Source organism: Sciurus vulgaris, assembly GCF_902686455.1.
Source record: "Sciurus vulgaris genome assembly, chromosome: 18".
NCBI classification, from domain to species: Eukaryota; Metazoa; Chordata; class Mammalia; order Rodentia; family Sciuridae; genus Sciurus; species Sciurus vulgaris.
In genome coordinates, this window is record NC_136479.1 from 14,596,472 (window position 1) to 14,621,375 (window position 24,904).

The window sequence follows — 24,904 nt, forward strand, 5'->3', positions numbered from 1 at the left end:
GTCAGGAGCTCGCTGGCTTCTCTACTCTCTGGAGGTTGTTGGACGGAGCAGGAGTAGGAGGTGAGAGGCTAGCCGTGAACATGACCCTGACCCTGAACATGACCCTTGACCCTCACTCCTGCTGGGTGCCAGGTGCTGTGCTGGGCACCCTGCCAGTGCTTCCCTTGCTCCTCCCAGCATTCACAAGGCCCTTCGTCCTGCCACAGACTCCTCCCTCTTTGTGCGGCTCCCCTCTCACCATGGTCCACTGACTCATAGCAGCCAGAGACCTTTGAGAGACACATTAACTCATGTCGCCTGCTTAAAGGTGCCTATGTCTTCCAGCAACTCAGAGTAAAATCCAAAGTCCTTGCAATGGACCAAATGGCCCACTTAACGGGGCTGATGCCTACCTTTCCCCCAATCTCTGGTTCCCCTCTCTTGCTCAGTGCACTGCAGCTACACCCATCCTTGGGCCAGCTCCTCCCCATCTCTGGGCTCTTACCCTCACTGTTCCCTCTGCCTGGCACACCCTTCCTCCCACATGCCCCTGGCTGGCTCTTTCTTGTTATTCAGAGTCTGCTCAAACATCACCTCTTTAGAGAGCACTTTCCCACCATGTCTGATGTAGCTCCCTGTCACCTTTCCTGGTGATACCATCTCCAAAACACTTCCCAGTCCCTAAGGTGGTTTTGTGTATGCATCCGTCTGCTTGCTTGCCATCTGGCTCCTGAGTAGAATGGACAGCAGCGCAGGGATCTCTTGGTCTTCTTGGCTTTCCTCCTGGTGCCTAGAAGCATGCCTGGCACAGGAAAGGGCTCCATCCCCTTATGACAAAGTTGATGTGAACACCTTGGCTCCCCGATGAGCAAACTGAGGCTCAGAGCAGGGGACCTTACCTGCCCAAGACTCCCTGCCAGCCAAGTTGCAGCCCTGGGACTTGAACTCGATTCCTAAGTCAGTGCCACTGCCCCAGTGCCCGCTGCTGGAGGGGAGTGCAGATCTGGAAGGTCCTGGGTGTGGAGGGCAGAGGCCAGGTGGGACTGTGTGCAGGTTCCTCTAAGGAACGCGTAGCCCTGCCCTGCTGTGGCCTGTCCCCTCCGGAGCTCGCTCCAGTGCCCCACCTGAGAGGGAAGCTGCGGCTTTTCTTTCCAGAGGTAGAAGACGCTTCTGGTTGGTGACGGGGTGGAGGGAAACTGGGCTGAGGAGGCTGGGGAGGCTGGGAACGCGGGGAGCAGAGGCCCCGGCCAGAGCAGAGCCCCTGGTCATTCTGCATCTTTGGCTGTGCTGTGTGGTGCATGTGTGCGTGTGTGTGAGAGTGTGCAGAGTGTGCATCTGTGTGTTGTATGCCTGTGTGTGTCTGCGTTTGTGTGTCTGCTGTGCGTCTGTGTGTTGTAAGCCTATCTGTGTCTCTCTGTGTGTCTAGGTTTGTGTGTCTGCTGTGCGTCTGTGTGTTGTATGCCTGTGTGTGTCTGTGTTTGTGTGTTGGCGTGGGCAGCTGTGTGGGAGTGTGTGTGTGTGTCTGGCGACGTCCCTCGCTGGAAGCGATGTGATGGATAGCTTGCTTTGCACTCAGCTGAAGTGATAAGAAACGTCTGTGGCAGGGAAGCAATTCCCCTGGCTCCGACGGCTGCCAACGTTTCTGGCAAACAAGGGGCAGAAGAAAAGAAGTTCCTGGGAGGACGTCAGTTCACACACAGAGGTGCTGTCCCGACCCGGAGCCGTTCGCCTGGCTTCTCCTGCTTCGCTCTGTGTGAGCCTCCTAGGCTGCCCACCCCCTTTCTCACTGCAGACATTCTGATCCCCCTCCTGTCCCCAAGGGTGTGCACCCGCCCCTCCTGCCACGGCGGGGGCACAGCCTGCTCCCTCTGCCCTTTGCCCTTTCTTGTCCTTCAGATTTCAATCGCTCCTTCCTGCAGGGAACTTTCCTTCGCCTCTAAGACCTCAGGTTTCTCGGTCTTAGCATCTCAAGCTCCGTGTGTCTGTCTCCTCTTCAACGAACTTTTCACGGTTGAACTTCGACATTTATTCAGGTTTCTGATACCGGGGGGCAGGAGGGGTGTGGACATCCCATGCAGCAGGAACAGGACTTTCTGGATTGTCGGTGACTAGCACAGTGCCTGGTTCCCAGAGGTGTTGGACTGAGGGTGGCTTCTGGGTGGCTGGATGTTGGAATGCAGCCTGTGACGTGTGACGTGTCCTGGCGTCTTTTGTCACCCCTCCTTGTTGTGGGGCAAATGAAATCACACACTGAGGCTGAAAAGTCCTTTGCTTCACCTCCATATAGTTCAGCTGGCCGTGACCTTCCTTCAAGAGAAGCCAGGCCATTCTGCTTCCAGGTCACAGAAGAGCAAAGATCCCAACTCGTCCACACAGAGAAGTTCCTTCCCGTGAACTCCCACGGGGGCCCGAGGCAGTCACCTCCTTCTCACGCCCGTCCCCACCTTCTTCACAGGTCCACGGAGCTGGTGGTGAGGGGGTCACTCCTGCCGCACAGTGACCAGAGCACACTGGATTTGGAATCTGGAAGACCTGGCTCAGGTGCCGCTCTGCTCCTAAGCAGCTAGGTATCCTCGGGGAACTTCCTTGACTTTTTGGCCTCACGTTTTTCACTGAGGACATTGTTGTATTTGATGAGTGTTCTCCAGACTTTGGTGACTGGTCCACTGCAAAGGACTGAGTTGTCATGTCCTCCTCGATCCATATGTGGGCATCCTAACCCCCAAAGTGAGGGCATCTGGAGGTGGGGTCTGTGGGAGGTGATTGGGTTATGGGGGTGGCACTATTACAAATGCAGTTAGCATCCTTATGAAAAGGGTCCCAGAGAGCTCTCTCTTGCCTCTTTCTGTCATGTGAGGGTACAAAGAGAAGCTGGCATCTGCCACACAGAAGGCGGCCCTCACTGGAGCCCAAGCATGCTGGCACCTGGATCTTTGACTTCCAGTCCTCCAGAACTGTAAGAAATAAATTTCTTTGGTTCATAAGCTACCCAGCCTATGGTATTTTGTTGTAGCAGCCCAAACTGACTAAGGTACTTACCCAATTTTATGACTTTTACTGTATTCAAAAGTCAGTTTCACCTGTACTTTTATTTACTTTCACATTTTGTTTGAAAGTGATTTGTCCTTTATCTTAAATTTATACTTCGTATGATAGTGTTGTCCAACACAAATGTAATATGAGCTACAGATGCAGTTAGAAAATTTTAGTAGTTACATTCAAAAATGAAAGAGAAACAAATTAATCTAACACCATTTTCTATTTAACTACATACATGCAAAATATAATCAATAGCAACTATGGAGATAGTTAGCTTTCCTTTCTTTCTTTCTTTCTTTCTTTCTTTCTTTCTTTCTTTCTTTCTTTCTTTCTTTCTTTTTTTTTTTTTTTTGCTGTGCTCAATCTTCAAAAGCCAGTGTGTAGTTCGTGATTCCAGCACATTCTCTATGGGGGCTAAGTTTTCCTTCTCTATTTAGATGCCATAAAATATATAGTTGAAAGAGTAGATCATATACCCAGGATTCAGTTAGACATTTATTTTCCAATACCTAAATTAAGGATCAGATTTTAATCTGAAATGAAGTCAAATTAAAAATTCGGTCCTTCCGTTGCACTAGTGAAATGTCAAATACCTAAGAACCTCACCTAGCTGGTGGTGACCGCACTGGACAGCTCAGACCAACGAAACCGCTGATGATAAACCAGTCTTCCTATTGTAAATAGAAAGTAGCCTTCAAAATAAGTACAGTGACAGTGCAGGAATAATATTAAATTCAAGCTAGATACTGCTGCCAGCCTCGGTGCTGAGCCCAGAGCCTGCCCTGTGTCTGTTAAAATAGGAGATTTAGCACATATTAAAAAGGTGTGAAAGACACAGTAGCAGGGGCTGAGGCTCCCCTTTGATGGAATCAGCAGGATTAAGCAAACCGCAAAGGGATTAACGCAGCAGACTGGTGCCACCTAATATCATCCCAGATACCAACACAATGAGCCCCCAAATCTGGGTGACCGCTCTGTGCTCTAAGATTCCCCAGCTTTCACTTCATCACTCTGCAGCCTCCTAAGAGGCCTGGGCAGGGAGACTATGTGGGAAGCAAACTAGGTAAGAGTTGGGAGAACCAAGTCCTGGTGAAGACTTGGCCATTCCCAGCTCGGGAACTCTGGAAAAGCGCTCGAATTCCTGCTTTTGTGAAATGGGGCGGTTTGGACTCATCAAAAAGCAAAGCAAAACAGATTAAAAAACAACCCAACAGCTGTGGAGCGTCCCGCTCTGTGTTGTGGGCCAGCTCGGAATGATCTCCTCCCATCCGTACCACAGACCCTAGGAGAAGGGTGTTGTTGTGCCCACTCTGCAGACAGGAACACTGAGGCTCAGAAAGGATAACGCAAGTTGCCAGAGCCACTCTGACAAAGATATGAGGCTGGCGTTGGAATCTGGTTTGGGGACTACTGAGCCCACATCCTCACCAACCATGCTGGCAGGTTCTAAGGCCGGTTGTTCCAAAAGATGGTGGGTTTATGTTCCAAGGCCTTGTCAACATGCAATTTGTGGTATTTCTTGGAGATGTTTTCTTCCGATTTATGCCAGATCCCTGCTTTTCAGAGTTGGTATGCTTTTCCTGTTAGGCCATACGTTTCTCTGGGTCTCTGTGTCTACTCTTCTTCGCTCCCAGCTCTGGATTTGTTTTCATCCTCCATCTCCTGTGAGTCCAGGCTGCACCTTGTCACTCCTGCAGCCTTCCCGATCCTGGGGCTTGTGAATTGGCAACCTGGTGGGCCACACCAAGCCTGCAGAGATGTTTGGTTTGGCTCACAAAGTGCTGGCTCACATTTCTGAATTAGTTGCCAAGACTGAAAGATTGGGCCTTTGATGTAAAAATCTGGATTTCTAGATTTTTAGAACAACTTGGCGACACTGAACTACCAGTTAGAGAGCTGAGTGGCAGGGGCCTTCTACTGTCCAGGCTCTGCCCTCCCTGCTGCCAACCTCACCTCCCCACCAGGCCGGAGCGTCTGGAGTCAGCTGTCATCTTGCGTGTGCCCAGTAAAGCTGGGCAGCAGCACTGAATTTTGCTCAGTCATTTCCTAGTGTGTGACCTGGGCTTAGCATCTCAAAGTTTCCATCTGAAAAATGGGCGTGATATATACTTCAAAGAATGATCGAGAGAATTACATGAGTTCCCGCACGGGAAGTGCTTTGAAGACTCCCTCGCACGCAGAAAGCACTACGTAAGTGTCAGCAATTATTAAAGGGAAAATGTAAGTGTGTTTCTGAGTTCTTTTTCCTTTTTTGCAGATGTCTGTCTTGCAGGGAAAATGAGAGATCAAGAGAGCCACATGCTTTCAGAAAAACAGCAGGGAAGCACCATTCTTGGGACAAGTAAGATGTTTCTTAAATCTGGGCTACTTTGTTCATTTCCATTACCACTTAGTTACTGCCCCTTGAAGGTACTGGGATTGAAGACATGGACACTGCACCCACGCCCGCATCTCATGGTACCCCCTACTTGAGTGGCTACTCATTTCAACCCTTGCCTATGTGTTTCAGGTGCACATGGGATTCAATGGCAGGACGCCTTCTGCTCACGACCCTGGCCGCTGTACTGACGGCCTTGCTTGGTACTTGTCCCTATTTGCCAGCTTTGGCAAAAGGCTGCTGCATGTTCTGTACTGATATTATTTTTGAGAATTTCACTGACTCTCAGGCAACTTTTCAGGAGGAAACATTCCCTGGGCTTACCATGGCATTGATGGCTTAATCCAGTGGCTCATTCTCTTCCAGTTTGCCAGGACACAGAATTTCATTTCCACTTTGAATGGAACTGTGCAATTTATGGGAAAGATCCATGGACCATGTAATGTGTGGCTACCAGGCTCTTACATAACTTGAACACATGGACATGTTGGACAATAAAACAATGGAGAATTGAGCTTCAACAATGTGTGAGGAGCCCTTGCATTTATTCTTTCTAATCGCCACAGCAACAGCGCAGGGCACAGAGGTTAATAACACGACTGAACTCTTCTTCTGTGAGAGCAAACATGTCAAGAACGGCGTGAGCACTTTCACAATTTCATTTAGTCCTCAAAATAACCCCATGAGCTAGGTATTGTTATTCCCTCTCACAGCTGAGGAGGCTGAGGCTCAGAGAGGATGAGAAATCTGCCCAAGGTAACAGACTGGCAGCTAGGGGAGCCAGAATTCACAACCAGGCAGTTAGTTTTCTTAACTGCTGAATTTGTTGCAGATGAGAAAAGTGAAGGGCTGTACTTGAGATCATATGGCAAACCAGGGTAAGGAAATGGCTCAAATCCATGCCGAATTCCCATGCAATGTATTTTATGTTCGATCTCATGAACCAGACCTGACATGATCATTACAGAAACTATGCAAAGGCAAAAACTGCAAAACCCAAGGCCACCCCAGACAGTCCCCTGTATTGCTCCATCCTTGGTTTATGCTTGAATACCATCTAAGGGCTGTGTCTCCAACTATAGCCCAGGCAGAGCGTGGCTTCCCTGTGGCTTCGATGGAACCATCAAGAATGACTTAGGCAAGAACTTCTGAGGAAGTATTCTTGGTCTGACAGGGGTCTTATGGTCAAATGCGTCTAAGGACAGGCCAGAGAAGTCATGGGGATGAACATGGAGAATCACATAAGGACTGTTTAGAACTGGAGCCAGTGTGTGCTTTGGAAAGGGGCAGCCAATAAACAAATTTTGATATAAATATGCAATGAAATGCTATGCATCTGCATCAAAGAATGACAAAGCTTCACATAAACTATTATGAATGATTAAATAAAAAATAGCAAATGTAGGTCAATGTGTATTATGTGTTCATTTTGGGGAGAGTTAAAAAAAAAGGGAGAATGGAAATCCTCAATTCTATAATTCTAATCCTATATATGCAGTAAGGTACCCTGGAAGATTCCATAGGAAGCTAAAATACTAAGCAGAATGGTTACCTTTGTGGTGGTAGATTTGAGAATTGGCAAACGGGGGACAGTGATGAAGGGAGACTTTTCAATGTGTGCCATTTCTTATTTTTAGGGTTTTCAACCATATAAATATTATTACCTGTTTAATGGGGTAGGGGAAGCAGCTGTTCCTCAGCTCCAGAAAATTGCTAGCTTCTGGGAATGAAAGCTAATGTAATTTTTTTGGTTTTACATGGGAGCTTAAAGATTTTTTACTTAAAATTCCTAATTTGTAATTTCAAATGATTCATTGCTAGCATATAGAAATATAGTAGGTTTAGCATGTTAATCAAGTGTCCTGCAAATGTGCTGAAGTCACTTATGAGTTTTAGGAGTTTTTGGTAAAGCCTTAGAGGTTTCCTGGCAAGACCATTTTATCACATGTGAATAGAAATGACTTTATTTCTTCCTTTCTCCAGGGCTTTTATTTATTTTTCTTGCCCTATTACTCTGGCTAGGACTTCTAGTGCAGAGCTGAATACGAGTGTGAGAACAGCCATTCTTGCCTCATTCCAGATCTTAGGGAGAAACATGCAGGCTTTCATTAAATATGCTGCAAGATTTAGGTTCTTTACAGATGCTCTTTGTTAGGTTAAAGAAATTCTCTTTATGTTCCTAGTCTGATGATTTCTTATGAATGAATATTGAATTTTGCCAAATGCTTTTTTCTGTTTCTACTGAGATGAATCATTTGGATTTTCTTTTTTAGTTTGTTAACCTGGTGAACTACACTGAGTGATTTTCAAATGTTGAACCAGCTTAGATAAACTCAAGTTGGTTTTGACGTATTGTCTTTCTTACATCTTGCTGGATTCGATTTGTGATTTCTTGAGGATTATTGTGCATATTTCATGAGGATTATTGGGTTGCAGGTTTCTTGCAATGTATTTGTCTGGCTTTGATATGTAGGGTAAAGCTGGCAATATCAAACAAGTTGGAACATTTTCCTAATTTTTAAAAGATGAAAATATGGCGTACAGAGTGCTTACTATGTGCCAGGTACTGTGTTCAGTACTTAGCTCATTGAATCTTCACAGAAACCTTACCAACTATGAACCATTATTATCATCAGTCCCACTTTACAGATGGGGAAACCAAGGCACAGGCCAGTGAAAGTCCCCTGCCTTCAATCACACGGCTCGTAAGCAGGAAAGCCAGGACTCAACTCCCCTAGAGGTCCAGTTCCTGAGTTCTCAGGCGTAACCTGTTTACTATATTTTCTCTAATTAAAGATGTGTATGGGCTGAAGAAAACACAGCTGCAGGGCTCTGTCCAGGGGACAGGCTGCTGGTCTGCCACCTCCAGTTAATAACCACGGTAACTGCCTCGTGTGGGGCTTGCTGACTACCTGCCAGCCTGTGAGCCGCATCAACTCCTGTCATCTCCCAGCAGCCCTGGGAGGCAGATGGTATCGCCTAGGACTGGCAGCCCCCTCTGCAGGGTGGCCCTTGGGTTTCAGCTATCATCTCTTGTCTTTCTCCACATCTCTGGCATCTTTCAGAAAGTAAAATTTAAAAAATATCTCTCAAATCTCAGTTTAATTCCATGCCGCTCCTTCCCGATCAGGTGGGCTCACCCAGCCTCCCACCCCGTGTCTTCTCCAGGTGTCCAAGTTCAAGTTCACCTTCCTCCGCCTGCACTGCCTTTCCTGTTGGACTGTCTCGTCCCTGCTGGCCCAGGTAGCCGAGCTCAGCGCACTTACTGTCTGTCTCTCGAGAAGTGGGAAATACCTTGCTACTTAAAAAGGAGGAAGAGGAGAGAGAACGGGATGGAGTTTTTAGGAAAGGCTGCGGCACCCAGCTTGTCCTCTGAGCCCGTGAGCAGGAGGCGCCAAGACTGGGAAAAGAACCTCTGCTGGTGATGCCGGCCACGTGGTGCAGAAATAGGACAGGCTCTGGCTCAACTGTGTGACCACGGACAGACACTTCACTGCTCTGAATCTCCATGTGCTCATTTGTAAAATGGGTTCAGAGACTGTCACAGGAGTGTGATGGAGATGAAGTGTCATAACAAAGGTGAGAAGGGTCTGAGTGTGGAGGAGGCACTGAGGAAAAGGGGTCCCTCTTGGATCAGGTACTGGGCTCCGCCATTTTTGTGTCACCCTCTAGGGATGGGATCTTGCTGTGCTGCCCAGGCTGGACTCCTGGGCTCAAGTTATCCAACTACTTTGGCTTCCCCATTAGTTCACTTTATAGGCGCGCACCACCGTGCCTGGCTTGAGCCATTTTTATCTAGGTGACCTTATTTAATAATATTGCTTGTGTGGGTAATGACCACCTGTCAGCCCCATTTTACTGATGGGGCAAACTGAGGTACTAAGAGGGTGAAAAGTCATCCTTATATTTCACGTTAGAATTCTCCGGATTCCACACCAGACCCATGAAGCCAGACTGAGCAGGCACATCCTTGGAGTAGGGGAGGGGACTACATGGCTTTCCTCAAGCTCTTCCTTAGAGACTGTAGGTAGCTAAATACATCCCCCGCTTTCCCTTGATTACTGGCTCCCCTCGCTCTGCCGATCCCCCTCCATTCCCCGGTTTCCACCCACATCTCCAGCCACCACTACGAGAATCTGGAACACTGGGGCTGTGTTCACTGCCAGGAATGGTGATTCAATTAAAATCTCTGTTTTCAGCCGTGTTAGCAAGTTCCTCACTTCGCGCCCCATGTAGCTGTGCCTCTCGGTCAGTGGGAGGATAATGAGGGTTTGCTAATTGATGGCGGTTGGGGGGAGGTGGGGCCCAGGTGATGAACTTGCAGGAAGACTAGCACCCCACGCCCAGTGCTTTCCTCTGTGCCCCTCCTAGCCCTTGGCTGGCTCCCTGTGGGGCTGGGCGCCCTCCTCCTTGTCACCAGCCAGCATGGTGATGAGCACCTCAGCTGCAGCAGCCCAGAGGTGCTGCTCTCTCAACGGTCTCCGAATGGATGTGGAAACTGAGTCACAGAGACATGAGAGGCTCACAGCCTCCCCCGGGCAGAGGCTGGGTTAATGCTCACCCCGCACTCTTATTTGCTAGGACGTACTAGTCCCAACTTGGGGGCTTTAAAAGAGTGACTTCAAGGTTTTACCTCTGAACCAACGTTGTGGGCTACTGACAAGACTCCTTTCAGCCCGTGGTTTTGGACAAGCCTGGTCTCCGCACGTGTTCTCCAGGATGCTCAGTCCTTCCCATCCATCTGCAGCCTCTAGAATCAGATGCCGCTGTCTGTGAGCTCCTTGAGCTCAGAGTCTGACCCAGGACTCTCTGGGGCCCTTTAGCACGTCCTTAGCATGTGCTGCATTGGGTGGTCAACATTAAGTCGAGGGTATGGACGTTCTATAAGTTCTAATCCCAACCCTTCATTTTTTAATGTCTCTGGGCCCTGGGCTGGACCCACGCCTGGCACAGTGAGTGGCACACAGTAGGTGCCAATGCTGTGGGTCACAGGCCTTGGTTGGCAGAGGAATTAGGCGGTGAAGGTCCAAGGTGCTTGACTTCCACTTTGAGGTCTTTGACAGCTGAGCTGTCCTTCCTTTTCTCCAACCTCATGTCCCTGGCTTTGGACTCTTAGAGGTCAGCCAACCCCATGCCTCTATGTCACTGTCCCTTAAAGCCTTTCAGAGGAAATGCTGAGGAGCATGAGAGTGGCTACCTCAGAGGGTAGAAAAAACGGAGGGGTGAGGTGTTGGGGGTCATATCTGTCCTGATGAGAGGGGCTGACCCGGCAGGAGGGTCTATCGCTTCTCCGGATCAGCGAGCATCACTCATAACCAACCTTCTGAAAAAGTCATTTCCCCAAAGACAGATCCGGGGAAGGTGCCACTGGGACCAAAATCAATCCCAGCGCGAGGTAATTGCAGGGTGGACGCTACCACCCGGCAGGGTGCATCAGAGGCGGGGCTCACCCTCCGCGCCTGAGCGGTTAGTTGGGAATAGAAGCCAAGTCCCCGGCCGTGGGGAGACAGGCTTCCGCGTTTAGTATAAACTTGGCGCTTTCCCGAGCCCGGCGATTCGGGAGGGGGTCGACTGACACAATCTCTTCAAGGGTTGCCAAGCGGGATGTTTTGGGAAGGAGATCTCAAAACGGCTCTTGGAATCCCAGTTCCCAAGTTCCCAGGACCCTAGGATGCTCAGGTTCTCTCGCTGGAGAGGTTGCTAAGGTTCTAGCCTGCGGGTTGGATTTCTTTTCCGTCCCTTTTTGCTCCTTTCTGTCACTCTCTCCTTCTGTCTGCAAGTGATCTTCAGGAATCTTTCTGCAGTAGACCGTGTGGAAGAAAGAGCCATCCAAAGCTGGAGCCTCAGGGAACCTCTCTCTCTCTCTCTCTCTGTTGCTCTCACACAGGGCCCCGGGCACCCCCTCCTCTCCAGCATCTTAGCTCTCTTCAGGAATTCAGCACAAGTCTTAGCTACACTTCAGAGAGGACATTAAGATGTGGGACCAGTCAGATATCCGCAGCACCTGTGAGCTGCCCAGCAAGGACCAGGGTAGACCTGGAGGCAAATCCAGGGGACCAGACTGTCCTCAAGGAGACTGTGACCCCCCTGAGGTTGACAGCCAGCCGTGTGTGTCAGCACCCTTTTCCTGAGCACGCACAGCCCCAGAGGCACCCCCTGAGCCTTCTCAACCATCCGGAGGTACTATACTGGCCGGGGGCGGGGGGGGGGGGGGGGTGGGCAGCAAGGGCACATCCTAGGGCCCTCTGTGCAAGTGACCAGCATCAGGGTCTCCAGCTTTATCTCCGGTCTGGGAGATGGCGCAGAGGGCAGAGGGGCAGCAGTGTCCCCAGCTGGACGTGTGGTTTGATGGGAGAAGTGAAGCCCCCATCAAGCGCTGGGTCTAGAACCTGCAGTCAAGTCACAGCACAGCCCTGAGTGAAGCCTCCCCACTCAGACCCTTCAGAGCGGCACACGAGTGCCTGCTGGAATCCACACGGACACTCTCGGCCAACTCATGCGATGCCCACTGCTGCTGTGCACACTCCTGAGCACACACACGCACCAGCAGCAGCAGCACCACCACCAGGCCACAGCAACTTCCTTTCCCCCAGGCTGGAAATCTCCGCAGCTGCCTTTAAGGCTTAAACTTTTTCAGAGGGAGGCCAGGGAACGCACAGGGGTCTGGGGTTCTGGGGGTTCTGGGCAGAGCTGCTTGGCCCCTGAGGGATCCTGGCTTCCCCCCCTCTCCCCATGCCCCTCACCTGGTAAACCGAGGCACAGCAAGAGGCTGTAGTAGACCACGGGCACGAAGCCCAAGCCGCAGGACAGCGAGCTGTTGGCTGCGAGGTGGGCGTGCGTGTGCTCCATGAGCGCGCCCCTCCTGCCCTCGCCGCTGCGCGCCCTGCCTGCCGGCCCGGCTCTGGACGCCGGCTCCGTGGTGGCGGCGGAGGCAGCAGCTGGAGCAGCGGCGCCTTTCTTCCCGCAGGACTTGCTTCTACCCTTGGCCGCGATCCCTCTGCTCGCTCGGCACCTGCCCGCCTGGAGTCCGGGCTCAGCCCTCCCGCAGGGTGCAGAGCGCGCGGCGCAGGGCGCGGGGACTCGGGAGGGGCTCCGGAGCCGGTTAGTGCACCTCCCACCTCGGACCGCTCGGCTCCCGCCTCAGAGCCGGGGGGCTGGGACGCCGCTCCCGGCAGCCAATCAGCAACGGCCTGGATGTGGGGTGTGTGTGTTGCGGGGGGGCGGGGGGATCGGGTAGGTGCGTAAAAGGAGGGGTCCCAGCTGCCTGTCTTGGCTCCAGTTTCAGGGGAGACGATGGAGTTGGAGCCCGCAACCCCGGAGGAAGGCCAGGCTGGAGACCAGGGTACCCCTTCCCCAGCCCCCGCGGAGGGGCGTGGTGTGGGTGGGACCAGCTTCTCCCGCAGCGGCTCCGTACTCCTCCAGCGTGTCCTCAGTTTGCCTTTCTCGACTCTCCTCTTCTCCCTCTCCGATGCCTCGAGTCCATCTTCATATAGAGGATTCTACATCCAGGGCGTGGGGGGAAGGGGAGGCTGTGGGAGACGCGAGATGCCAGAGGGTTGGCTGAAGCTTGCTGCCTCTGAACCGAAGGGTCCGTGCATCTCTGTGAGCGTGTACCAACTCTGGGGGCGGCCAGCGGTGGGACTGTCCCCGAGCTGGAGTGCTCTTGGAGGGGATGCAGGCTGGCTAGGAGAAGCCCGCCACACGCACCCCTTCAGTCTGGGAGGAGCAGATTCACCCACGCTCACACAAAGACACACAATACCCAGTCATGCGGGCGCCCTCACACACTCGCGTGCACGCGAGGCCCTCTCATCCCACACCGAGCTAGACACGTGAAAACACGCAGGCAGGCGCTCTCATCGACACGCGGGCGCGGGGCGGTCTAGCGTGTTCCAAGTGGGTGTGGGCAGACCAGGTGGGATCCAAGCAGTGCCCTGGAGCAGCGCCCCTCCTCCTAGGGGTGGGCAGATGGAGAGTTTCAAGAGCACACTTCTCAGCTACCACAGAACCGGGGAGCTAGAGACATCTGTCCAGTACTCCAGACGGCGCGTGTGAGACTGTTAAAGATTCTGCGGAAATACAGAGGCAGGCAATTCCAGGAGCAGTGCAGCAGCTGCCAATGTCAACCGTGTGATGGGCTTAAGACCGCCCTGCACCCCCATCTACAACGTCAGCTCTTGGAGAGAAGAAACTGGCTGGCCTCTGCCCTGTCTCCTAAGGTGAAGGGGACCCCTGTCTCTCTGCCCACGCCCCATCTTTGTTAGTGTCTCCTCCAAGCAGGTTTTGGGGAAGGGGCAGGGCATGTCCCTGGAGCGCAGGGTGGAGAACTCTGAAGCACACAGAGCCAGACAGAGTAGGGAGGGAGAGAGCTGCTGGGCCTGGCTGGGTCTGTGGAGGACAGGGAGGCCCCGGAGCCCCCTAGAGGACAGGTTATTGTAGAGTCACATGGGCCTAGTGAAGCCTGGTCTGATATTTCAAGCCTTATTAGATATTAAAATTTTATTTTGACCTGTCTCATTAATTTCTTTTATTTTTATTTTTGATTGACACATGGTAATTGTGCATATTTATGGGGTATAATGTGACGTTTTGATTCATGTATACAATGTGTAATCATCCAATCAGGGTAATTAGCATATCCATCACCTCTAACACATGTCAGACAGGTATCATTTCGTTGGCATGAGAACATTCACAATCTTGTCATGTAGCTATTTTGAATGTAACTAGCCCAAACAAAAAATAAAAGAACCCCCACTGTATTGAAAATAAAGCAATGCCTCACATCACAGAGGCACAATAAATAATTGTTCAAAAACTCATAGATTGGATGTCTGCAGGTGGCTAGACGGAGATGCAAGACTGAGGGTGAGGAAGCAGTGTACATGATCCATCCCCCTCCATGTTCATACATCTCCCGACACTATGACTCATGGGTAAGGCCCCAGGGCTCTTGCACTGGCTATTCCCCTTGCCTGGGATTCTCCCCAGAAAGCTGCAGACCTGCTTCCTTGCTTTCCTCAGGTCTGCTTCTCATTGAGGCTTTTTTGGACCATTTCAAAACTGAACTCTGTTCCTCTTCACTCGGAAATATTCTGCTTCCTTTGTCCCAGCCTCAGCACCCACTAGCAGAGGGCATGCAGGGCGCTGGGAGATGGATTTGTCTTTGCTTGTATTTGCAGCCCTGAGTGCCAGAGCATGGGATGCCACTGAGGTTGGGGACACAGCCTCAGTCTTAGCATGTAACTATCATGTCTGCCTAGCCACTTTGAAAATGGTTCCAAGTGGTTTGCATTTTGAGGCTTCGAGTTAGGTGCTATTTATAAGACGTGGCCAGGAAGAGGTACTGGGTTGAATGGAGAATATAAAGAGACCTTCTTGTGCCCGAGCCTTTATTTCTCCATCTGTAAAAGAGGAAGAAAGGAGTAAAGGAAGAAAGGAATGCCTTTGTCCCAGGGAGGCTGAGAGACTGGCTAGGTGTGACGATGGAATGCTCATAAACTAACGTGACTGTTACGTTCATCCTCTCAACATACCCCATGTGGGCTGGTCAGGACTGGCCCTGTAATTTGCAGGGCCTGATGCAGGAAGAAAATGTGGGGTCCCTTGTTCAAAAATGCTGGAGAATTTTAAGATGGCGAAGGCAGGGCGTTAGACCCAGTGTGGAACCTTCTCCATGCGGGTCCCTGTGTGGCTGCTCAGTCACACACCCAAAAGTTGGTCCTGCTGAGGGTTCAGAGGAGCGCTGGGAAGGAGTGAGCACCCCTGAGGCTTATTAAGAAGCACCTGGAAGGAAGGTGCAATGTTCAGTCACATTTCACAGGCAGGAAAACCAAGGTTCAGAGCAGCTGGACCATTTGTTCAAGACCACTGGACTACGAAGGGGTCCAAGGCGGTCTGACCCCAGAACCTGAGCTGACAGCAGCAGACAGCTGGGCAGGATGACAGGTCCAAGACAGAAAACCGTCACATGCTGCAGAGCAGGTCCCACGGAACATGAAGGCAGGGTCTTGTCCCGCATTGTATTTCCAGTGTATGCCAAGTGGAAGTCCAGAAGAAAACTAAAATAAATGAGTAAAATAGAAATAAATGCCCAGTGTTAGCAGAGGAGTCTTAAACAGAAATGCCTGAATACCTGGTAGATAATCAATAGGAGTGACACAGAACTATTACACATTCTTCACTTCCATAAAGAAAGAAACTGTGTTAGCTTTACACCACTGTGTCAAATACCTGAAAGAAAAAAGAAAGAACTGAGAGAAGGAGAGATTTATTATGACTCATGGTCTCAGTCTGTGGTCGGCTGGAAATCCATTGCTTTGGGCCTCTGGTGGGCCGCGCATCATGGCGGATGGGCGTGGTGGACCCGAGCTGCTCACTTTCCAAAGGCCCCACCTCTGAACAGCGTTGCGCTGGGGACCAAGCCTTCAGCACGTGGGACTTTGGGAAACATTCCAGACCTAAACTATAGCATGCTGCCTCTCATTTTCCTGGAAACCGTTGGCCCTCTTGGTCGAGACTCCATTTCTCCACCCTTGGATAAAGGGTTAGGAATAATTATTTACTCTAATAAAACCAGCATCACAAACATAACATACATGGAACCATGGCAATGCAACAAAATAGCAGGGTGTCTGCCAATCATGGTACTAGGTTCTGGGTATGCCGTTGTTTTCCAAAAGTCGAGATAGCCGGGCTTGGTGGCTTACACCTGTAGGCCCAGCAACTCAGGAGGCTGAGGCAGGAGGATGGCAAGTTCAAAGTCAGCCTCAGCAATTTAGTGAGACTCTAAGCAACGGAGCAAGTTAGCCTCAGTCATGTAGTGAGGCTCTAAGCAACTTAGCAAGATACTGTCTCAAAATAAAATAAATGAAGAAATAAATGAGAGGCTGGGAATGTGGCTCAGTGGTTCTATACCCATGGGTTTAATCCTTGGTACTGAAAAAAAAAAAAAAGGATATAGCCTTTGCTTTGTTAGATCTTAAAGTCAAAAGCAAGAGGTATGAAACAATGCACATACAGACACGCACCCCCACCCCACACACGAATAAATGCTACGATGAAAAAGTTCAAAGGAATGGAAGAATGTGTACAGGAGATCTTGTGTGGCCTGGCAGTCACAGAAGGCGTCTTTGAAGAAGTGAGCAGAGGTGAGAAGGGTAAGTAGGGATAACTAGGCAGAGACAAGGAAGCATCTGAGGTAGAGGACAGGGCAAGTGCAAAGGTCCTGCGGTGGGAGAGACAAGCACTCTGAGGAACCGGAGAGCCAGACAGTGTGGCAGGCGAGGAGCTGGCCGCAGTTGCAGCGTGGGCAGGGCTTTTGTTGGCTGTGGTGAGGAGCGTGGTTTTTAGCCCCGGTTTAAGCAGCGGGGAGCCGTGATTAGATTTGCACCTCCCAACGTTCACTTTGTCAGGGAGGTAGAGAATCGATGGACAGACGGCAAGAATGGGAGTGGGCAAACAAGTTATGGGACTGTCCCGTTGGACCTGTGGGGAATGACGGTGGCTTGGACTCGGGTGGCACTGAGGATGGAGTGGACTGCACCCTGAAGTCAGGAGTGAATGCAGGAGGGGAGGAGGGACAGAGAGGAGGGAGAAGAAAAGAGGTAGGAGAGCAGAGAGGGAGCAGGCTCGAATGTGTGTGCATAGAGAGATGGTAGACAGATTGACAGGGACACACACACACACACACACACACACACGCAGGTCGTGGCTGAGGCTGGTAGGAATGGCAGGGCTGGGCGGCCAGTCCTCGCTCCCATCCCAGGCTAACTGGCCCTCTGGGGTCTCTTCACTTTTCAAGAATCCTCCCGTGGGTCACGTCCTCCAAGCCTTTCCTGACCTGCGTGTCCCCTCTGCCCACACACGCTCTCCTCTGCGACATCTCTTACCACCTGGGGCGTGGGAGTCTGTCACCTGCCCATCCTGGATTCCGATTGCCTCCTGGCCAGGCCACGCTTTCTTTATCTTTGCCTCTTCGGTGTGGAATCTAATTGCAGTGTCCGTGGGGACACTATCAAGGCCTTGAAGTCAGAGGCGGGCTTGAAACGCCAACTCCGCTCTCTAGTAACGAAGCACTTCTCCGGACGCCTCTGATGGAAATTGATAGAGAAAAGCTCTGACGAGCTCAGTTTTTTAAAAAGAAATGTACGGGCTCTCGTAACTAAAAAGTACAGACGTTTACCTGACGGGAGGCCTCGGGGATCCTGGCACGAGACCTCCCTGTCTCGTTCCATCAGTGAAGGCTGCTTTACTTTGATTAGCTGCATTCTTAAGCAGGTTCCTACAATATAAAAGATATAAAAAAGATGATCATTGGCATCCCTGGATTGATCCTGCCAGCTTAGGAACTTGAGCTGAAAGAGAGCATCAGAAGTCCTGGCAACACCTCTGGATGCACCGGCCTGCGTCACCTGTTCATCTCAAACTAGTGTGAATTGGATTTCTGTGTCCAACTAAAAAAACACCTGAATGATTCATGTGTCCAGCGATGGAGCCAGGAGAAGGGCTTAGTTCTTTCCAGTCACATGGACTAGGAGAGAACAGGAGGTGGACCACTTACCCAAAGGAAAATGGAGATTCTGTAATGGGAGGAATGGGAGAGATGCTGGGTAGGCAAAACCAACACAGGTCTGCAAGCTGAATGCAGCCCACGGAATGCCAGTTGGCTAGTGCTCTGTTAGATCCAGGTCGTATGTTTTATTAAAGAGCTTTTAATAGACTTCAGTTTTTAGAGAAGTTTTAAGTTCATAACAAAATACATAAACCCTCTCTCCCCACGCATGCACCATTACCAACATTCTGCACTGGTGTGTTACATTTTTACTTTAGTCAGCTTTGCATCACTGTAACAAATTACTGGAGGGCATTAAACTTGTAAAGAGAAAAAGGTTAATTTTCGCTCATGGTTTGGGAGGTTCCAGTGCAAGATTGGGTGGCCCCATTGCTTTGGGCCTCTACTAAGGGTAGCACTTCATGGAAGATGCAAATGGCAAAGCCAATTGCTCACCTTTGTGCCAGGGAGCAGAAAGAGAGAGAGAGAGAAGAGACTGGGGTCCCATAATCCCTTTGAGGCCATGCCTGCCATGACTTAAGGACCTCCTGCCAGACCTCACGTCCTAAAGGTGCCCAGCAACTTCCAATAGTATCACCTAAGCCTTTCACACATTTGGGGGACACGCCTCTGAACCACAGCAATTTCTTACAGCTGACAAATCTACCTTGACACATCATTATCACCAAATCCGTATTTACGTGGGTTCGCTCTTGGTATTGTGTCTTCTAAGGGTTTGGGCAAATGCATTATGACATGAGCCCACCATTACCAAATCATCCAGAGCCAGCTTATTGCCCTAAATTCTGTGTTCTGCCTGTACATCCCTCCTTCAGTTCCTCCCCCTAACTCTTTCATTTTATTTTATTTTTTACATTGAACGTATCTTCTGTAGGAATCACAAATAAAGAGCCACCTTCATTTCAGGCCGAAGTTCTGGGTGGAAGTGGACTCATGCCTGCCACTGATTTCAAAATGCATCTAAAAATGAAAAGCTGTACGCATAGTTAGAAGAACGAGCAAAGGGATTAATAGGCACTTAGGCAAGAGATCAATTAAGTGCAGATAATTAAACCCAGGTCATAGGCATATGAGCTTTCCCTCTAAAAATTCCCGCTTTTAGGTATGCTTGAGCATCGTGGTAGTAAAACACAGGTAGACCTATCTTGTGCTGCATCTTGGGAAAGCACATTATTACAAAGCGCTTGTGAAACCCACCTCGGCTGGTGGGGTCACCGTTCCTGAGAAATTCACCTTTGGAGCTGATGGAGGAGACAATCGCTCCCTGCCACTGGGCTGTCAGAATGGTGCCTGATATTTTTCAGCAGGACAGGCCTGGGCACCACTGACCCAGGCCTGTCCTGCTGGAGCTCCGATAGTTTACCTTCCTCTGTGGCTCCCATGGGCTGTCCAGGAAGAGCCCACTTGGCACTCCTGTCTTGCCCCTGGGCCCGAGCATCGACACCAGCATCCTCGCACAGCCACGCCTGGCGGTTTTTGACGGGCATGTCCATGCCCAGAGAATCCGGATCCAGGCTCGTCCTTGTCTGTCAACCCAGCTGTCGGCGTGGTCAGCGCCAGCCACAGAGGCATGGGAGCGCCCATCCTCGGGGAAAGGAGAAGGCTCCACGTTGCACTTGGGTAAACCGTCATCAGAACACGGAGGACTGTGGAGGAAATGGAGGAAGTGGGGTCTTTGCAGGGGAAGCGGGGAGGCGGGGGTGAGGTGCGCGACAGGGTGAGCGTCTGCGCACTAAGGCGCGCGTGCAGGTGTGATGGGATAGGGGGGCGATGGAAGGTGTCAGGACCACCGTCTTTTCTCTCCAGTTCGGAGGGACCGAGAGACTCCTGAGCGTCCTCTAAGACTCGCTTGGCTCTGAAAGGCCTTATCAACGGGAGCAGGATGAGGGAGACAGAGGGGGGACGCAGGAGGAAGCACACAGAGGGGGAAGCCGGACAGTAAGAAAGGAGAGTGCCGAAGAGGGGAGAAGGGACGAGAAGAGACAGAGGACAGAGGAAACCCACAATGGCACCGGACTCCTGTAGGCAGGGGAGGAGACCATGAACTGGCAAAATGTAAATCAAACCCCAAATCCTATATTTGAGCACTTCACTAATTTATTATTTATTTTTTTCTGTCTTTTGAGGTGCTAGTCATTAGAAGTTAGGGGTGCTTCAACTTCTGAGCCACCGCCCCAGCCTTTTTAAGATTTTTATTTTGAGACAGGGTCTCCCGATGTTGTTGAGGCTGGCCTCCAGCTTTTGATCCTCCTGCTTCAGTCTCCCAGCTCACAGGGATCACACGCACGCCCCATGTGCATGTTTAAAAACCAACTAATTTCTGAGAAGTAATTAATTGCATTTAGGAGCTTCCCAGATTCTTCGTTCTTTACCTAGCAGATCTGGATCTTTGGTGAGTGATTCTCCCCTGCTGAATGTGGTCTCGGAAGAAGAGTGAATCAGGTGCGGGCCACCCTTAAGGAACCAGATGCTCAAATTCACAGCAATCAGGGGTAGGTAGGCAGGCTTCCTGAACTTAGCCAACTGGACCTGGGGTGTAGAACCTTTAGAGAGTCGAGTAAGGGGGTAGGAGAAGAGTTTGTGTTATCATTCATCTTGGCGGGGTCTGCCCACCAGGACTCATCTGCTCTGGGGTCACAGTTGTGATTCTTGCTTCATGCCCCTTCCCTGACATGTGGCTTCCTATTCCTCCTGTTCCTTCCTGTTCCTCTATCAGGGCAGCTCCTCACCCCCATGGTCACTGCAGCACTACTCACAGGGCCAAGAAGTGGCCACAACCTAGATATCCATCAGTGGAGGAATGAATAAAGGTGTGATCGTACACACGATGGAATATTATTCAACCTTTAAAAGAAAGCTTATAATGCACAATAACATGGAAGACCTTGGAGACTATGATGCTACATGAAAACAGTCAGGCGTGGAAGCACAAATCCTTCCTCTCCCAGATTCCTTTTATAAGGGGTCTTCAGAAAAGTTGAAGACACAGAAACGAGGTATTGGGGTTGTGGCTGTCAGGGGCTGGGGGTGGGGGATGGGGAGCTGCTGGTTCTTGGAGATCGTTTTAGTGAAGCAAGAAAAATAAGCCCTTGAGAGCTGCCGTACAGTGTTGTACTTAAGTCAGCAAGGCTGAATTATACACTTCAAAACTTATTGAAAGGATAGATATCATATTGAACATTTTTATCATAATCCAAAACTCCCCCACTAAACCAAAAAACCCCACAAAGACTGTCTAGACAAGGCTCTGTAGAAATGTAAAGATACTTCTCCAATATAAATGACTGCATAAATAAATAAATAAAAACCCCTTTTGTTGAAGTTGTTCAGAGACGGTGTCTGTTGCCAGCAACCCAAGGACATCCACTGGCTCGCCAGTGAACCCAGCCTTCATTCTAGTATCATCGCACAACGGCTAAAACTTCACTTCGCGCAAATATCACCAGGGGCACTGTTTTATTTTAACACCTTATCGCTACTCATGTGAAGTGGCCAGGGTGGCATTATCAGCTCATGTCATAAATGAGAACTCTGCCACCCAGAGAGAGCCAGCAAGGGACCCGGGATCGCCCAGCGTTGCAGAAATGGGAAAACCCGGAGATGATTCATCCATCGCTCCCATTTTACAGGTGAAAGAATAAGTCCCAAGAAAACAGGGGAGGTGTCTGAGGCAACAGCGTCGCCAGAGCTGGAATACAGCATAACTTTTGTGATGTCATTCATTGCGTGGCTGAGATGGCTCTAAGAGCCAGCGTGTTTCTGGAGTAACAGTAACACAGTTGGCATCCCGTCTGTGTGTTGTGTGAGCAAAAGGTTATGAGATGCCATTTCCCCTTGATGTGCGCAGCATCGGAAGCCAGGAGTTCTGACACCCGGTGTCTGATACCTGGGACGTGCCAGGTGCTCAGGTTGTGATACAGAAGAGAAGGTGGGATATCGGTTCTGATCAGTTCATCCCGAGATCATGCCCAAACCCGGGTGCTTTCCCTCCTCAATCGCTGCACTCCAACTGCCCAAAAGTCCAATTTTCTTAAGAGCCTCCGAAATAGTCCTAAGAGGGTGGCTGGGAGTATTGAGAGCTGCGAGGGTGAAGGTACTTAACCAGAATCCTCCCTGCAGGGATAAAACATTGAAATGTAGAGAAAGGCATGACTCATCAACGTACAGATAAGGCCAGTTCCGCCAAGAAGCTAGGATGAGACAGAGGAGAGCGGCACAGAGGCCAGCAGGGGGGTGATCTGCTGGCTGGGAGGGGATGGAGGAATGAGCTGTCCTGTTCAGGAAAGTTCCAGAATGTCCTGAATACTTGGATGCCACAGGACGCCTTTTGGTTAACAGCTCTGTCTGGCAGGGAAGTCTGCAGGGCTGATCCAGAAGACCGGTTTTGCAATGCAGGGTGGCGCGGGGCACCCCTGGCCCCTCTTTGCAGCTGATGCTGTGGGGTGGTGGGAGAGGCTGCAGAAGAACCGTAGGGGTGCTTTGGGGCTCTGCCCAAGCTTTTACAGGTGAGGGCTGATCACATACCTGGCAGCTAATTTCTAAAGCTAGCAGGCGCTGGAGCCTTAAGTGATGCACAGGAGGATTTCCTGATTCTGGAAGCAAATGCCATGATCTGTCGATCTGGTAAGATCTCAAATACCAGAGCCCAGGGGAACTGGGTTTCAGAGGCCCGTGTGACCTTGACTGGGTCATTTCTTGATGATGTCACTGTTTCTACACAAAAAAACTAGAGATAAAATGGCAGTTACCCGCTAAGCATTGCTATGAGGATAAAAGATTTTATCAGCACTTCCTGAAGAGCAGCCATTTTGGAACCAGGTGCGTGACTTTCGAAACTTGTACATTACTTACCTAATATGTCTGTTTACATCGATGCATGTAAAATACTTCTATGAACTGTTTAAAATTTACTAAATAATTTTTTTCATATTTATGCAAACTAGTCTCTCTTGCTCTGTAAAGAAGGAAAGCATTTTACAAAATCATGGCGGAAAAAAACCCAATGTCCTTAAAATTCTAGTGAGTGCCTTAGCCTGCCAAGGCTATGAGTGTCAGGCCATTCATTCTTTGTCTAAAGGAGGGTTTAGCTAGTGTTAGGGGCTGTTGGAGACATGCAAGCACCCTCTTGAGACTCCCCCTTAGCATGGGGATGCTTCATATTATCTGACATTGGGTCTGAGATCCCTGAAAGTCAGCTCCTCCATGGCATCTCCTGACAACATATGGGCAGCATTGCAGGTACCTGCCTTACACAGTGCCTGGCCCTTGGACAGGAGATCATGGTTTCTATTTTCTTCTTTCTGTTGCCGCTGTTTGAGGGCTCATTAGAGGTTCAACCCGTAGCAACATTTCTGTTGGTGAATACAGTCAATCCCCCATATCTGTGGTTTCATTTTCTGTGATTTCAGTTACCTGTGGTTAACCACAGTCTGCAATATTAAATTCTAGTTTAAAATCCCGTACCGTTCTAAGGGGCATGAGGTGATCTCGCTGCGTAGCTCTGTTGTGCCTGGGATATGAATCATCCCTTTGCTAGTGGGTCCACTCTGTATATGCTACCCATCTGGTTATCAGATGGACTGTCATGGTATCACAGCGTTTCTGTTCACGTGGCCTTTGTTTTACTTGACATGGTCCCAAAGTTCTAGAGTAGTGATGCAAAGGAGGTACCAGGGCATACAATGTGGAAAGGAGACTAACTCTGCTATTATGTGCCAATACTGCAGCCCATATAGGAAACAGAGTTTAAAATATATTTCACATATAGATGTGATATGTTACAATGTACAGACATATAAACAATATACCTTTCTATGTAAATATATGACATATATATAATACATTACATATAATATATAAATATGAAATTCAGTATTATCTGTGCATCCTCTAGGGTCTTGGAATAGTCCCCATGGATTAGGGTAGATAGACAACTGTACATGTTTGAAAAATAAACTGTAGGGCTGGTATAGTTTGGGAAGGTGAATAGGAAATTTGACCTCAGTTTAAAATGCCGGTGGGCACCCTCTGTTCCAGGGTGACTTCTGGTCTGAACATGGCATGAGAGGTTTGGAGCAGACATGGGAAAGGAGTAACATTTTAAAGAACATGCTACAATTTTGGTGCTTCGCATACATTGTATAATTTATCTTCACTACTTTTCAAAATCATACTCCTTGACCTCATCTTAGAGGCTAGTAACAGATATCAACTAGGCAGAGTCTGTTTCTTACAGACACCCTGGTAGAACTCTTTGAAAACCTCTGCCAAGTGCCTTCCATTCTCAAGTAGAGAAAAATCCAAGATAAAGGCAAGGTGACAAGCCTCCCAGGATCTCGCTCTTGCACTGTCTTTGATCTGTCCAGATCTACTGGCTTGGCTGTCCACACCCAACATACCAAACTCTTGCCTCGGGGTCTTTGCACCTGCTAGTCCCCTGCTCATTCTCTCTGCTCAAACCTCCTCCTCTGGGTCCCAAGCAACTCTAGTTGGATCACTGCTTGATGTTATTTTGTTATTTTAAATATCTGCTTTTTTTTTTTTTTTTTTGTGTGCTGGGGATTGAACCCAGGGCCTTGTGCTTGTGAGGCAAGCACTCTACCAACCAAATATCTGCTTTAACGTGAACTCCATGACAACAGGGACCTGGCCTGACTGACAGAGGTTGTCAGTAACCATCGCTGTCTGTATGACTTCATCATTTCACTTCCGCCACCTTAACAGCTGGGTCCATTTATTTTCTCCTTTTCACAGATGAGAAACAGAGACGCTTAGAAGTACTTTTGCTAGTTACACAGCCGGTAAGTGCAGACCCAAGATTTGAACCTGAGTCTGACTCTAGAGCCACTATACCGGGTCCCGGGAGTAAAGTTTATGCTTGAAGACATTTATATACTATTCCAGGCCAGCTCTGTCTGACACCCAGTTTCCTATAA

General features: G+C 49.8%; 1 protein-coding gene across 1 annotated transcript in view; it reads right to left on the reverse strand.

Annotated features, from left to right (window-relative positions):
• GPR139 (G protein-coupled receptor 139) overlaps positions 1-12,244 on the reverse strand; it is a gene marked incomplete at both ends in the record, with an annotated part of 38,807 nt that extends 26,563 nt beyond the window's left edge. The window contains one exon of the mRNA XM_079120248.1: positions 12,139-12,244. Within this exon, the coding sequence (XP_078976374.1) occupies positions 12,139-12,244 (106 nt within the window). The remainder of the gene's footprint in view (positions 1-12,138) is intronic.
• Positions 12,245-24,904: the final 12,660 nt, after the last annotated feature.